Source organism: Talpa europaea (genome assembly GCF_964194135.1).
Source record: "Talpa europaea genome assembly, chromosome: 7".
NCBI lineage: Eukaryota > Metazoa > Chordata > Mammalia > Eulipotyphla > Talpidae > Talpa > Talpa europaea.
Genome location: NC_140074.1, coordinates 66,112,096 through 66,128,985, shown reverse-complemented (window position 1 = coordinate 66,128,985; position 16,890 = coordinate 66,112,096). Strand labels below are relative to the sequence as shown.

The following is a 16,890-nucleotide window of genomic DNA, read 5'->3' as shown; positions in this document are numbered from 1 at the left end:
GAAGGCTTCCTTGAGTTGTGACACCTGGACTGAGAGTCTGAGAGGAGGAAGAAGATGGTGTAGATACTCTATGCCAAGGAAAGGAAGCTAGAAACAGGGTCATCGGGTGGACAGAGCACAGAGGTCAGAGCATACAGTGCAAATCACTAGATCAGACCCTAGTGGCCTTGAATGCCACAGTAGGAAATTGACATTTATCTCAAGGCCAATGTGGAGCTACCAGATATGTTCAAGGTTCAAGTGGAGAGTGAGAAAATGGTATTTGCATTTTAGGAAGCTTTGCTCTCACTATACTGGAAAACAGAATGGAGCAAGCAAAGACTGGAAAGCAGGCACCTGTTTAAGTTATCTTGCAATAGGCCAGAGAGAAAATGTCCTCAGGTAGAACAATGTTTGTGGTGAGAGAGGACAGGGGCTGATTTGGGGGAAAAGAAAGGCTTTCAAAATTAAAGTGGCAGAATGGTGATCATTTGGACGCAGGAAATGACAGAGGGTGAAGACTTACAGATGATTCCCAAGCTTCTGGTTCAAATGTCTGATTGGCTAGTGGCACCACCAGTTGAGATGTAGAAAAGTAGGAGTTGCAGCAGGTTTGGAGAGAAAAAAATGATCTCACAACATTTTGCATTTGAGTGTGGATGGGACATCCAACAGAATGATAAATATATAAGGGCATAGGTGGAGAGAAGGATCCCAAACTGAAGAGAGGGTGTTTGGTTTTGAATTATGGGAGGGGGGAAGGGATGGAGGAAGGGGAAGGGGAAGCGGAAGTAGAAGTAGAAGTAGAAGCAGAAACAGAGTTGTATCGGACTTAATATGGAACTTTTGAGAATGCTGATATTTAAAGCAGGCAGAAGAATGTATCTGGCGGGAGGCGAGGGAACAGAGAACGCCCGGCGAACTGGTGGAGGGCAGCACTTCAGAGGTCCCAGGTGTTCAGAAGTTCAATAACACAATATGAAATATGTCTATTTAATCAAGTTATTCAATAAATCTCTTTTATGACCGCCCTGAGTGATGAGTCTCAATTTTCTGCTTCATTTCTTCTAGGGACAGAGCATTCTCTACTTGTAAGAACTAGAATATTATTAATAATAGAATGATTGATATTTGCCGATCATTTTCGAAAGAATAGGAACTGTCCCAGGCAGCACATTCCCTGGGGTCCTGTGATCCTGGGGCCAGTCAGTCCCCTTCCCTCCCTCTCTTCTTTCAGGAATTCTCTTGGCAAATGGCACGCATACAAAGAGAAGTCAAGATTAAAGAAGCCAGTGCAACTCTTGTTGGTAATAGGCTGAGCTCAAGTTCTTGGCAGGGTTTTGGCCTCCCCAACAGACACACTAGCTGCCCCCAGGACCTTTAACAGTGCTGCTCACAGCGACTGAAAGTTTTATACACGCTCAGTGATATTCTGGGCTGGGATTCTGACTGGTGCTGAAATTGAGATGACTCTGATTTTTCTTGGGGGCAGTACTTTGCTGAACTTTGCTTGAGGAGCATCCCCCTAGGGGGAGGTTGGACTTAAAACAAGGTTCCTTGATGAGGTGCTTCTGCACGAAAAACCAGGACCTGTGGTTCACACCCACCTACCCACTCATCTGGGGGCTCCCCCGGGAGCTGTGCTTGGGACTCACTAGTCTTTTCCTTCTACTCTGAAAGAACATTCACTGCAGACCTTCATAGCAGCAGTGCTGAACCCCACTTTCTTAGCCTACCAGTCCCAGGGAGAGTTTTCACAGACTCACCATCCCCCACCCAGTGCTTCCCATTTCCCCTGGGGGCCCCTCACACCATCGGTGTGCCCTCTGAGCCAGGCCTTCTGAAGCCCCCTGCACGAGGGGCTCCTGCTGCCTGTCACCCCCATCTGCACCTTCACAGGCACACAGCTTTGTATGCAGTGGGTGCTTAATATAGACAAAAACTAGTGCTGGTTTGCTCCCTTTCACTTCCAGCTGCCTTTGCAGGATGGCCAAGCTGCTCTCCCTTGGCAGAGAAAGTGGCCAGCCCTCAGCCCTTGTGGGAGGGGCTTCGTTATCTTTCTGTCTGGCAAATTAAAATTGAAAACCCAGCCCCCTAAAAATGAATGTAATTTCAGATTTGCTTTATCTTAACTTCCCCTTGGTCCTTAATCAGTAGCTGCCAAGAGAAAGTCACATTTGGTTTCTCCCCCTGTTAAGTATTTAATGATCTGTAAACAAACACTTCAGAGAGCTGTTTCTTAAAGAGACCCTGGGATCCTTTTGTTATGTGAGGGTTCCTTGGGTACCTGCATAGTCTTTCCTTCTCATTATTTGCTGGTCGCCTCTTCAGCTCTTGAGAGTACAGATTTTATTAGATAACCTTAACCATCATCCAAGGGAGTGGCAATTAGTCGTTCAGCCTGAGGACTTAAGAGCTAGAATTTCAGGGCTAGAATCTCTCACTTGGAACTTGGAGTAAATTACTTAACATCTCTGGGCTTTTCGCTTCTTCATGACAGCAGCATAACACTGAAACTATTTCATCGGGTCAGTGCAATTAATCAAAGGAGTTAATAGAGAAAAGGCATTAAATTAACTCAATCAATAACAAATTATTTCTCTTATTATGACTATGGTTTATGTTGATGAGATGGAAGAGTGTGGAAATATACAGACATATCTCACCACCCTTACTTATTCTGTAAGTCTGGTATTTTGGAGAGGCGCACCGGTGGGCTCATGTAGGGACGCTCTAGTTTGGGAGCTGGGCAGATATTAGTTCAAATCCCAGCTCTGCTGCTTAAAGATGACCAGCACTGAACAAGTCACTTCATCTCCCAGAGCCTCATTTTTTCTTATGTAAAATAGGGACACTGACCCCCACCTTCCTCCACCTTGTGAAAATCAAGAGGAGAGTGAATGAATTACTATTTGGAGCAACTGGTTGGCCTGGGATGTAGCTTTCAGGAAGGCTGGTTTTCTCTTGGGGTGATTTCCCAGTTCAATAAATATTTTTTAAGTGGAGGCCACATTCTTAAATGACACTTAAACATTTGGGGACTCTATGTCACTGGAAAGTAGCAATCATAATGCCTGGCTGCAGGCATTATGGGGGGTTTGAAACGAAGGTTCTTCATAAATACTGACACACTCCCTTCTGCAGCCTAGAAGGGTCTGGAGCTGCCAGGACCTTTAGGAGCTAAGTCATGTCATTCAAGTCATCAGACAATGTTACCAGCTCACAGTGGTGGTTGGAGGATGAAGGAAAACGATGGGTAAAGGGGAAATGTGGGGACTCAATGTAACTGCAGCTCTGCTACTATAGATCCAGGAGCCTATGGAGGAGGTGTACCCTCACCTCGCCATCTCTCCTCTGCTTTAATCTAACGGCTGTTCTTTCACCCACTTACGCACTTATGCCAAAAGTTGGCCAGCAACTTTCTCTGTTCAGGGTCGGACAGTAAATATTTTGGCTTTGTAGGCCACACCAGGTCTCTGCCTTTGTAGTGGTCCATAGCTAAACCACGGGGCATAATTGTTTCAGTGAAACTCTATCCTGAGAAGTAACAGGTCACGTTTGGCCATAATTAGTTTTCTGATCCCATCTATGCCAATCGAGACTGCTTTGGAGCTGGGCATGGAGTAGGCACACATGCACAAGGGGTGGCCTTCCCCTTATTTCAAGCTCCACCATGTTTCATGACCTGCCATGGTCTTCAAGGTCCCCAAGAATCACAGCTTGCGAGGCTCCAGCCTCACCTTTCTCTTCCTCCTACAGACCTACTGACCTGAACCCTTCTAAAGCGTGCTCACCCCCGGAGAATTTAATAGTCTGAACATTGTGCAGTTCTCACTCTATCACCCTGCTCTAGTCCCCTAATTTGTCTACCTCCTACTCAATCTTTAAGTCTTGCCTTAAATGCTGTGTCTTCAAGAACCCGCCTGAACCCTCAATGTAAAGGCAGCCCCTTGTTTATTACAGTCTATACACCGCCACGTATTTCCACTTGGTGGCATTTTCAGCAATGACATTGAAGTAACTATTATCATCATTGGCCTCCTGTTCATTGTTGTTTCCTTTGTAACTAGCACCGTGCTGGGCACACAGCAGGCACTGAAAAATGTGTGAAGGCGGCCAGTGCGCCCCACCTTCTGCCTGGTTGTGGCTGTATATGTGGGGCACATGGCCGAATTCCTCTGTGGGCTGCAGAAAGCGGGGTTTTCACACAAGCCTGAATGCTCATCCATCATTTTATTTTAAGCACATTACTTCTCTATCCAAAAAGAAAAGGAGGACACAATTAGGTCTCTATCCCTCCCTTGCTTAATATTTCAAGTTCCCCCAGGGCACTCCCTTCAAGTGGAGATCACAGCTCATGAATATTAAATGTCTCCTCCAACCCAGCATGGTCCCCAGAAAGAGTGGCAGGCCAGGAGCATGGAAGGGCCCAACACTGACACCAACCAGGACCCCCCAGTCCTGCCCCCGCTGCACTGAGCTGGCCTTAGCCGCCTGGACGCACAACATGGCACACGTCATGCCTGAGTGGGCAGGTTACTGGTCACTTGAAAGGCCACAAAGGAGCCCTTGTTCTTGGCTCCCCAGATTCACCTGCCTTGGTTGGGGCTGCCTCTCAAAGGCGCACTTCAAAGTTTGGTCTCAATTCCTCGAGTTCAGGCAAGCTCCAAGTCCTCTGAGCCTGACCCCTTGTCAAGATTCAGGAAGCCGACCTGGGCTGAGGGCTAGAATTCCTCTCTTCTGGCGTCAGAGGCCGTCCTGTTTCTTTTCATTCCAGCCTGGCCTCTCTGTGGGGTAGGCCTCCTGGGCTTGCAAAGGAGGTGGTAAGCTCTGGTCTGAGATGGGCTGGCAGGCTTGATCCTAACCGGTGCTGACTCTAGGGGGTTTGAATGCAGCCATCAGACCTCCCCGGTGAGGACTTCAGATCTTTGGCCCCACCCTGCATGGGCAGCCTTCCGCCCCATCGCCTCCTTTTCCTGCTCCTTTGTCCCCTCGGTGACCCCCTTTGACCCTCTGGGTTAAAGGAATTCCTTTCTCCTCCCCAAGCCCTCATTTCTTTTAAAACGCACAGTTTAAAAACAATGATGATCTGGAATTTAAATTCTGGAAGTCAGAGCTGAAAAGACTCTGAGAGCTCATCTGGCTCCCCCAACTCCTTTGTAGTTGGGGAGACTGAGATCAAGGGGTTTGGTCATTTGCATAAAGTACAGAGGCATTTTTATGGTGGGATCTGATTCAGGAGACTTTTCTCTCCAGATAGGGGTTGGTGGCCTTCACCTCACTCACAACTGAGATGGGCAAAAGGAAGTGGTGCTTCTCGAGTGTCCACGACTGCCATGCACAGTGCCAAACACTCTACAGACATTTCCATCTTTCTCTGAGCAGAACTCTGGGTATTATGTTTACACCCATTTCCCAGAAGAGGAGACTGAGGCTCACAGAGAGGGTGGGAGAGACCAAGGTAATCCAGGTAGTAATAGGCATCCACACCCTCTGTCTCCATCACATTGCCATGACAATGGGATTAGTGTCAAATTCCTCTTATGTTTAAAACAACAATGTGGACATTGCCAAAGGAAGGCAAGCTGTTAAAAAGTGAAACACAGCTCAAGACAGGGCTCATGGAGTGGAACATGCATAGGGTGTTGATAACTGAAAGTTGCCGTTTTCGTGATTCATGAAAAAGGCTCAAGTGCGTTAGGGGAAAAAGGATGTCCTAAAGCTAATTCCATACAGGAGGAACAGAAGCATTTGCCTTCATTTCCTGCCTCGAGGGGTGACACCAAAGCAGACATAGAAGGAAAGAGAAACTCTCAACTGCTTTTCCGCTGGTCCCTCTGGATATTGGACATGGTCTTTGTGGGCAGGCGGGTGGGGTTTGCAGCCTTCTCTGCTTTACCTGGCTGCACTACCAGGGCAATTCACTTAAACGCTCAGTGCCTCAGTTTTCTCATCAGCAAAGTGGGCTTATGGTTCCCGTTTTGACTATATGGTTCTGAATACCCGGAGTCTCTGGGAAACTGGACAGATAGTTTCCATTTGACAAACTGTCAAATGAAATCATTTGACAGACAGGTTTTTAGCACAGAGACTGGCACAGCTGGGTGCCCGGTAAGTAAGTAGAACGGTAAGTAAGTGAAGTCTCACAGTTAAGCAGGCAGGCTAAGCCTACTCACTGCGAACCCCACCTCTGCTATTTCTAGCTGTGTGGCTTTGGGCAAGTTACCTAACCACTCAGAACTCTAGTTCTTTCCGCTATGAGACCTGGACAGCCATATTATTTATCTCAGAGCATTGCTGGGAGGATTGCTAGACCTTCTGAATTAATAATAAACACAATAAGAGCAGCAGCAGACACATGTGACACTTACCAGACACCACTGCTTTGGAGCGAATTACAAGTATACCTTCATTTTATCCTTACCACAACTGTAAGATGTGGGAACTATTAGCAATCCATTTCACTGTTGAGAAAACTGAGGCCCAGATCAAACTTTCTGCCCCAGGCTTTTTGCCAAGAACCCTTGTTCTTAATCATTGTCCACTGGCCACGAGGCCAGGGCTCAGCGTGTTACCGGCACAACTGGGCTGCCACCACCGTCTCCTTCAACATCTTCACTGTCACTGCCGCTGATATGACTCTTTTCTTCACTTAAAGGTCCATCCTCCATCCAAGGGAAGCTTTATTTCAAGTAGGTGTTTTGGTGAAAGTTACTGTTTCCCACAGAGGGACATCTGAAGGGATACTTGCAGTGAGAAATTTTAGTATTCATTTTTTTTTAACTTTAATTTTTTTTTTGTTAAGGTGAGAGATGGATTGTCCATTACTATTTCACGTTGTTAGAAAGAAAAATAATAAATGGAACTCCCAGCAGAGCCCATCCTTCCTCCCCCTTCCACACCCGCCACTGCCAGATGCTGTTTTCCTTTTTAGTCATTGTTGTTCTAAAGTCTCATCAGCACGTCCACCGAGAAGATGTGGAGATTCATCTTCTTGTTTTCCTTTCTCGCCTTGGCTTGGAGCAGGCCAGGGAGGCCTGACAGAGGGCCCCCGAGGTTCAGCGACCCCCTCCCGTCCGAGTGACTGGTGGGGCGGTGGGTTGATCTGCCCTCCTCCCACTTATCTGCCTTGCAGATAACAGGGCTGTTGGCCCTGGCCCTGGAGGGTCTCGGAGATGCTGTGTGAGGGCCCAGAGACCATGAATGCCAATGGCAGGCTGCGGGGGAGAGGAGCGGAGTGCGTAGGGAGTGAGTGAAAGAGACACACAGGAGTCTCTGCAGGGCTGGGAAAGACAGCCGGGGGGGTCCCTTGGCTTTGTTTTCCTAGCTATAGATCAACATCAAGCAGGATTTGAAACTCCAAAGCCTTTAAATCAATGTTTGACAAATCGGGGATTTACCAGCCTTGCGCGGGGGAAATAGACTGTCGAGCCCGCTGTGCAGTCACTCCCGGTTCACAGAGGGGGAGGCTGTGCTAGGCCCGCGATGCTAACTCAGCCCAGGCTCCCCAGTCTAACCTGGGATGCGGAGGGGCTCCCCTGAAGGACCCAGGGTGTACAGCAGAGGTGGGCGAAGGCTTTCCAAGATCACATCTGCCGGGATGGTGTCAACATCGTGGCTGAAGGTAGCACGTTTTCCAGCACTGGCTCAAGATATATTGCTACGTCTAAGCCCTTTTGGGGATGCTTCACATTTTGTCTGACTAATTTGACCATTACCTTCCCTCCTTCAGCTTTTATCAGCAGCCTGTCTGTAGTTTATGACTCAGTGTTTGAGAAACAGAATTCCCAGCACAGCTGAACAATGCCTCCAGCCAGCGTCTGTTGGGGGGCAGTTATCTTTTTACTGATACCACATTTTTTTAGCTGAAACCTCAGGCCTGGTGTATGTTATATTCTAAAAAGGGGGGAAAGGACAAGATAATTTCCTCATTGCCGGCCCTATAGCCTCATTGCCTAAGAGGTCTTGTGGGTGGTGTTCCTTTGAACAAGCAACTTATTATGTGCTGGGGGAAGCAGTGGGACAGTGGGAAAGGGAAGTCCCGGGGTGTTGCCTAAGAACACACGGGCACCTTGGGAATACTTCCGGATGTGTGGGCTTCTGAAAAGCGAATGGGAATGCCACCATAAATCTGCCACCCACCCGCATGCTGGTGTTACCAAATCTAGGGAAACATTCGTTCTATTGAATGGCCAGTGACAGAAAAACAAAACAAGAATAAGAAAAAAGAAAGAAGGGAGAAAGGGAGGGATGAAAGGAGGGAATCACTAGGGTGGGAAGGAGAGGAGAGAGGAGGAAGGAAGATCATTTAGATGGAGTGGCAGAGTAGAAGAAGCAGGGCTCTCCATCCAACCTGGGATCCAATCTCAAGACCAGCTCACACCTCTATGGGCCACATGACCGTAGGCAAGTTAAGACCTCACCATCGGTGTCAGGTCCTTTATCTGGAATGAGACCTCACGTTTACTTTGAACAAAGGTGATGATGACACAAGGCATCCACCTGCATGGGCAGTCATAAAATGGTGGTTGCTGCTGCTATCCCTGCCCCTCCTCACTACAAACAGATACCCACTAAGGGAAGCGACGGTCAGTGGGCACCACACACATCCATCTCGCTAGGCACAGGGGGTAAACCTCATAGTATCTCATGACAATCATTTTCAGTCCAGATTCTAAGTGGCAATCAACAGAAACCAACTTTGGCTAACTAAGGCAAACAAGCAAACAAACAATATCCATTCAAAGACTCTTGGATACTTCTGGAAGACTCTCTGACAGGGCCAGACAGCCTGGCTTACATGTTCTAAGTCCAATCCCAAGTCCAAGATGAGTCCCTAGGACAGGTCTTCTGAGGGCACCTAAGAACTACTGCAGCTCACAGTCACTTCAGCACTAATGCTACCTCTGTCATTAGTACTTTGGACATATTTGGAATGTAGATACTCCCACCGTTCTGGTCAAAATGGCTTCTGAGTGAGTGATGGGTTGGTGTGTCTGACTGGGGGACAGAGGGAGCACATAGATCGTATGCCTACACTCAGCTACAAGGGGGACTGGGAGATAGATGCTTATATTTCAACTTCCATATTTGGGGTGGGGCTCTGCCTCATTCATATCATAACAAGGACAATCATTTCCTAAATCTAGGGGAGTCAGATTATAAGTATCCAAATATATTGGTAATATCTCCCACAATAGAGTCATCCCACAAGGCATTCATCATTTTCTGGATGAGAACGCTGAAGTTTGGTCAAAGTCACACATCTAAGCTATGATAAGAACCCAAGTCATTTTTACTCAAGCCTATTCTCTTGGCCCCTCTCTTGACCACTGTCTTGACAAATGTAATGATGAGGACAATGTTCAGCTCAGCAAAGCTCCCCACAGTCCAATCCCATTTCTCTGATTCATTAAGGCTAGAACTGCTGTCTATTCTTCAGCTGTTCTTTTTATGAAGATTTGTTTCTAGACTTAAGTTCATGCTGTTCCCGGGAGCTGGGGCCTCTGGACAGACTCCTTTCTTCCTGGAATGCCCCATGTCTCTGTGAGTCTCTACAGCTGAGGTAGAGGGCAAAGCAGAGATGATTCCGCCAATAAAACCATAGTCAATATACAATATTCATTTGTTCACACACACAGAGCATGGCATTTCATTCCATTCATTTGATACATGAGCTAAACTGTACTGGTAAGTTTTCTAAGACCAAGGGCTATTTCACCCCAACCTGATCCCACAGGCAGCTTACTTACCACTATGAGTGGAGTCAGACTTTCTGGGTTTCAGTCTGAGCTCCCCCACTTACATAGCTCACCTCCCCCAAACCTCAATTTTCTCTTTTGTGAAAGCAGGGCAATTAAAGACTTGTATGAGAATGGATGCTTACAAATGTGCTCTGAAGATATTAGATGCTCAATAAATATCACCAGCAGAAGAATACTTAGTATCTAGTAGCAAGTACCAGTATACAAAGAGGTTCCAGGCAGGTCCATGTCTCATCTGCTTGGTAGCTCCCTCATCTTCACTCCTTCCCTCTTTTTTTTTTTTAAAGATTTATTTTATTTAAGATCTATCTATCTATCTATCTATCTATCTATCTATCTATCTATCTATTTATTTATTTATTTATTTATTTATTTATTTATTTATACAAGAACCAGGGTACAGGCCAGACGCACAGGAGGGTGAGAGGATTTACCAGAGACAGCAGGGAACAGATCAGGCAGAAATACACTGCTGAGGGGAGCAGTGGGGGAGACAGGAGAGGTCTGCTCACCATGTGGGTAGCTCCAAGGCTGGTGGGGATCGAACTGGCACTGCGGAGGCTGCGGACAGCTTCACAGCACTGCACTCAACAGCCTGCACCACCAGGGAGGCCCCACTCCCTCCTTCTTAAGACCTCGATTAATGCCTTTGGAAAATAGCTGGTCTAGTCTAAGACAGTCACTTCGGTTGAAGCATAAAAGGCCCAGGCAGGCGAGGTAAGCTAGGGCTGGACTGGCCAGTCAGTGCCTTTTTAACAAAGACTGCCAGCTCCTACCACTATATGCTTACAATTCAGTTCTGCCTTTAAGAAATGGGGAACCATATCCTAATATTCACCTCTGCTCTGCTGGCTCCAAGAGCCAAGAATATCAAAGACCGGAAAACTATGAACCAGGGCTCGACAAATGTCTGTAAAGGGCCAGAAAGTAAATCACTTAAGATTCTTTGAAACATAAGGTCTTTTTGTAGCCACTTCTCTCTGTTTATAGCATGAAAGTGGCTATGGAACTGTGCAACGGGTCGTCCAGTAGAGAATTGACAAACTGGGCACTAGGCCAGTTCTGACCCACAGGCCAGAGTATGCAGACCCCTTCATGGATTATGCTCTTCTACCTGATTTTTGCTTATTATCAGCGCTAAAGCCACAGAGAACATGGAAGTCAAGTTCCAATCATCTTGACGCTACCACATCCTATTTTCACCACATCCTACCTTCTTCCCAGAAGCGCTTCAGTTACATGCCACTTTAGGGGAATAAAATAGGTAGATATTTTCAGCATGATCTGGGAGTAATGTTGGGGGGTTCTGAGTGATGGAGGACAAGAATAGAAAAAAGAACTGAAAAGGAGGTGTGCCACAAGACCAGAAACCTGGCTCACAAGGAAGTGGGGGTAGAAGAGATTAGAACAGCCATTGACACAGCTATGGACACCAAGATCTTTAGGCAAAAACAACACAGTTGCAGAAACTAGTATCCTTAGGCTCGGACACCTAGATTACAAAGCATAAAATCCAAGCAGGTATCAGACTGCTGTCTAGGCCCAAGTGTAACGATATGGAGATTAGGCCCAACAGACCCCAAAGGTAAAGATACTGAGATTAAGCCCATAGTGGAATCTCCAGTCCTTTTCAGATTCTGCAGTTATCCAAAATCAGCAACTAACTGAAGGCTCACAAGGAGTGATCCCTCCCAAACAGAAGAAGACTAAATCAGCTCAGTCTCTGCACAGGCCCTGTCTGCCCACCTGTGACTATGCAGGTGCTTCTTTTCACCAACTCTCTCCTCTGTAGGGCAGCAGACTTCCTGCCTGCCCGTGACCTGTCAAGGCCGCCCGTCTGCAACCATGAAGGCCTCTCTTAGCAAACCTGTCCCTTTGGGGCAGCTCTTCCTGCCCACTTGTGTCCATGCAAGTGTCTTTAACTGTTTTATCACTTCCCTAATAAACCTGCCCTTTAAATATAACTAATGTCTCTGTCTCATGGAGAAACTTGCCTGAGAAACTCGCCACGTGTCGCTGAAATAGGAGGTCTGGTGAACCCTTTCCCAGGGTGAACCCAAGGACGCCGCACTCCAAACCCACAGACTCCAAAAAAACCACAACACTGAGGATGATGGCAAAGGTATGGGTTTGGTTCAGGCAGAGCTCATGGTAGTCATACACATAAGAGAGGGGTGGGAAAGACTTGGAGACCACCTAACACAATCCTTTCAATCTACAGGAGGTAAACTGAGGCCCAGGCAAGGGAGGCAACTTGGCCAGGTTTAGGTAGCAAGTTCTCAGACAGCCTGAACCAGAGCCCAGTTTTCTTCAGTTCAGTCCAAGGCTTTTTCTGCCCAAACACTCATCTAATATCAAGCTCTTACCATGCATCAGACTCAAATCAACACAGAGAAAAAAAAAAACAATCAACCCTCTCTTTTGCCAATTAAAACCCTGAAACCCTGGCTGCAAATGCACCTGCCCTCATCCCCTCTCTGCTCCTTCCATCCTCTGGACGCAGGTGTGTGACACTTCTGCTGTATTGCTCCTACTTAGCCCCCACTTGGTGCCAAGAAGCTAGTAGGTGCTCAATAAATGTGTGCAGAGAATGATACAAGGCCTTTATCCTCATAAAACTCACAACCCACTGACAGAGGAAGGTCTAAGCACACCCTGTCATTCACTGCAAATGTGAGGACCTGATGACATTTCCTCCCTTCAGTGCTGGAAAGCTGCCTTTCAGTGAGAAATCTTCCCACCAAGGTTTTCATCTCCCCTGCCCTCTCCCCTCTTCAGAAGGAGCACCTCTGTCTTTTGTACTTGCAAATGAATTGTGATTAGTTTTCACCTCCAGCCCAGGGGATTAGCTGGGGGACCTTTGATCTTCAGGTATCGATTTGCATCTTAAAGGAAGCATGAGCTCATCGGGGCCACCTCAAAATTCCATCCCTGCCTCCCAAGCCCTGTCTGTTTACCAGCTCCAGGCTGGTGAGGGCCTCCCAAGTGGGGCTGAAACAACAAGATCAACCAGACTCCCAGAGAGGGCAGCGGAAAACAAATTTCCCATCTGACTCAGTAAAGGTGGGAAAAAGAAGTTTGCTTTCTGAACACAAACTGGTCTGGGATCCCACCTCCCTCAAGCCAGAGACACTGGCCCAGGCCCGGCGTATGCAGAGCCTGGGTTTTGGGTCCTGGCAAGAACATGCGTAGCAAAATGACCTGAACAAGCGAGCTTGAGAATCAGATAAAATCAGGTTCAAGTCCTGGTTCTGTCTCAGTCCCTTCTAACCGGTGTGACTCTGGGCAAGTTTTATAACATCACTGGTTTTTGATTTTTCTCATCTCTAAAGGAAGAATAAAAGCCTTAAAATTGACAGGCTAACCTTCCTGGACAGTTGGCATGAAGAAGAGTGATAATGTCTATAAGACAAGATTAGGTCCAAAGGTGTGACTGCGGTCATTTGCCATGGGCTATGAGAATATAAGCTCCTCCCTGGGGGCAGGGATAACTGTCTTTGTTACTGCCCTCCCCTCCAATGTTTCTGTGTTCTCTGGTACCTAAAACTGTGCCTGGCCCACTGGAGGCACTCAATAGCTGTTTGTAATACAAAAGAGTAAAGGATGACTTAGTTGTCACCATTGCTGTTCTTGTAACTAATTATTCTGCACTGTCCATTTCACCAAGGAAACCCAGACAAAGGACAGAGACTTACCAATGCAATTGAAGGAAACTTCCTGTCTGCAGAAAAGGGAGCAGCCATCACCATTGATCTTATTCATGTCATCACATTCTTCACCTTGGCGTCTGCATAAAGGATACAGGAGGAAAACCTGTCAGATGGGCTTCAGAAGAGTGGCAGGATATGGGATAGGCCCTGGATGGGTCCTGCACTATTGGGGACCTGGGGAAATTCCTTTCCCTGCATGGAGCTGTGTCTTCGTCTTCGAAATGAGTTGTGTAAATGGTGTGGATTTTTAAGATCTGGTTACATTTACCTTATTTTGTTTTTCTGATGACAAAGTCAAATTCCTGCTTCAAACTCATTCTCTGAGATGTTGGCAGTTAAGGGGTGAGTCAGGCGGAGTAAGAAATGGATGAACTCCTGAGCAGTCCTCCTAGCACTGTGTCTGGGAAACCTCATGGTTGTTCAGCAATGAAGGAAATACTAGCGTCCGGAAAACATAAATGCTGTTCTTCACTTCACTATGTCCTGCTTCAGCCCTCCCCCTCTCACCAAACACACTTAAAAGCAAAGATTTCTTCTATTCACATGCTCAGGTTTAGCCCTTCTTAAATCAAAGCTTTTTTTTTCTCCATTGGGTTTGTCCCAGTGGGTTGTTCATGGTGTCAAGAACTCCAGAGCCTGTGGAATGATGCTGCCTCCCTTTGCTTCCTTAAATTATTTCCATCACCTAAGGATTCTGCAGAGACTAGGAAATAAAAATGCCTCCCTTTGCTTCCTTAAAGTATTTCCATCACTTGAGGATTATTTTGCGGAGATTAGGATGAGTAGAAGATGAGCAATGTTCTCTGAATTGGACCAAGAGGAAGAAAACTTATAATAAGAATGGAAAGAATGAATGGGTTGCTGTTTTCTGGAAATTCCAGCCTTTTGGAAAAGAAAAAAATTGGTTTAAGGCACCATGTCCCTAACTCTCTGTGAGATCTTAGACACGTCACTTAATTTGTCTATCTGACCTTTCTACCTTTGACTATTTATCTCAATTAAAATTAAGTATAATTAAATGTTTCATTCCTGAGTCACACATTTCAGGCACTCAGGAGCCAGATGTAGCTTGTGACCACTACACTGGACAGCACAGAAGACATTTCCAGCATTGCAGAAGAAAATCCTTTGGATAATGGGAACCTCAATTTTCTCACATGTTAAAACAGGGTTCTTCTGCCTACTTAGAATTGGTGCAAGAATGGAATGTTAAAGTGACAGAGGCACATAGTAGGAACTCACAAAAGGACAGTCCCTGTCCCCACTTAGTTCTGGGAGGTCTCCACAGGGGGTGAGACATTTGTCCCTCCCTCTCTAGAGACCAGCTGGGATGGGTCACAGCATGGAAGAGGTCTCAGACTTTTCCTTTTGCCCAAGCAATTAACACTGGGAAATGTTTGTTGCTCTTATGAGGTGTCAGAGTAACAGGACAGCGTCTTACAATCAATCCTGAAATGGCCGGGACATTGCATTGCTCTCGGGAGAGCCACCCAAGTTCTCTCTGTCTACAAACCCATCAGCAAAGAAGAAACACATTCTCTGGGCTGCGCCTGGCAATCTCTGCTAGTGAAGCCAGAGGCTGAACACTGGCTATGGCCTTGTGCTGCTCAGCTAGTCCATGGGTTATCTGGGGAGAGTTTTTTTTTTTTTTTTTTTTTTCAACCTGGGCTGGTTTCCCTAAACCACAAAGAACACTTCTAACCCACTTTCCCTCACCACCCAAACAGTATGTTCTATTGGTTTAAGCAAAACATTAGGGTCACCACAAATATCTTCTAGGAATGACAGATCTATCATTGGAGAGAGGGGTTCTGAGAAACCTCCTTTGACCTCCCAGGCTGGAGTGGGAGGCCGTCTTCTCTGTGTCCGCATCTTCGCAGCATTTGTCAAATGGACTACTTGTGCCAATGACTTGGGAACTCCCAGCCTGGACTTTAAGATGCCCCAGGAAGTGACAGGGCTGCCATCTGAGTACCCCAGTGCCTGGCAGTGCTCCTGGGGTGGCACAGACAGCATGCAGCCGCTCCTTCATGAGTGGCTTTGCAGAAGCACAGTGAGCAAAGGATGACTCCAGGTGAGACATGGGCCCTGGTGCAGGTCTTGGTCTTGCTCCTTGCTGGGTGTGTGAGCTGGTGAAAAACACCTTCATCTTTCTGTACCTCTTGACTCTTTCAGGACCTACCTCATAGATTGGAAGGAGATAATCCTGATGCCCAGTGACTGAGGCACATTTGAGGTTCAAAAATAGCTAAAAACATTATTATCAATATCCTAAGAAGACACTGGGAGTATCTGCTATTGTGAATTATTTATGGCTGAAGGCTCATCCCTCAGGGATCTTGTTGAGTATTAAGTAGTGAGCATTTCTTTGTAAATTCTCTTACATACATAGTAAATTAAAGTCTGTATTATCAGCCCATTGCAAATCCAATTAGCTGAGAGGCTGTGCCTTCTTTTCCTCAATGTAGTTTTTTTTTTTTCTTTCTTTGTTTAGGGAACCATTCATAAGCTTCATTTGTTCTACAGAACAGTCAATAAATATATGGTATTTAAAGGTAGCTCCATGAGTATTTGATGTCCACGCAGGACACCAGAGCTGGTCAAATACAGTAGAAACAACATTTTAAAGAATGCTATTTAAAAGGAATGACAATGATGCTGATGATGGTAATGGTTGTAGATCAGTGAGGAGAATGACTGTTGGCAGTTTTGCCAATGCATCTGTATCTGGCCCTGAGATGGATCCAGTGGGTTGTAGATCAGGTTCCACATCTAGCGAATTTCTTCCTTTATTCTTTGTGCTAAATTAGAAAGTCCCAGATCACAATTATGGGTTGTCAGGGATGACCGCAAGTATTTCCTGGATGTTCTGATGTTCAACTCAATCATGGACCCACAAATGAGGGGGCACTGGAGATCGCCTTGTTCTCTTGCTCCATGTTCCATCAGATGCTAGTGGCATCTGAAGCTAGAAGTTGATGTCTTAATGTGGGAGATAAGAGAAAGGCTTCTCTCTTTGCTTGATTCTGTTGCATGAGGCACTGGAAGGCGTGTCTCCATGTCTGGCTGCTACTTTAGGAGGCAGGTCTTAAATACACACAACAGCACAACATCCCTTTCATTCCCTGACCAGTGAGGAACATTAACTTCTATGTTTGGGAGTCAAATTCTTTGCTATCAGGTGGTCTGCACCAAAACTGAACATTGAAAAATCTTAATGTTATTCCCTCAATATTAACATTGCCAATATGGATTGAAATTATAGATACAGGACATTTAAGATAAGAATCCCTGAGATAGATCATTTCAGCAGGCCACTGAGCTTGTGCAATAATCATCACTGGCCTTATCAGCATTGACATTAAATGCAGTGCAAATCCCTAATTCAAAAACATGAATGGATGCTTTCTTTTAACAGCAGGCAGACTTGAGTGTGT

The 16,890-nt window shown here is 46.3% G+C and overlaps 1 protein-coding gene across 1 annotated transcript in view; it reads right to left on the bottom strand.

Moving 5' to 3' along the window:
* PAPPA (pappalysin 1) overlaps positions 1 to 16,890 on the bottom strand; it is a gene marked incomplete at both ends in the record, with an annotated part of 230,926 nt that overhangs the window by 101,903 nt on the left and 112,133 nt on the right. Inside the window, one exon of the mRNA XM_084237287.1 lies at positions 13,439 to 13,530. Coding sequence (XP_084093413.1) covers positions 13,439 to 13,530 — 92 coding nt within the window. The remainder of the gene's footprint in view (positions 1 to 13,438; positions 13,531 to 16,890) is intronic.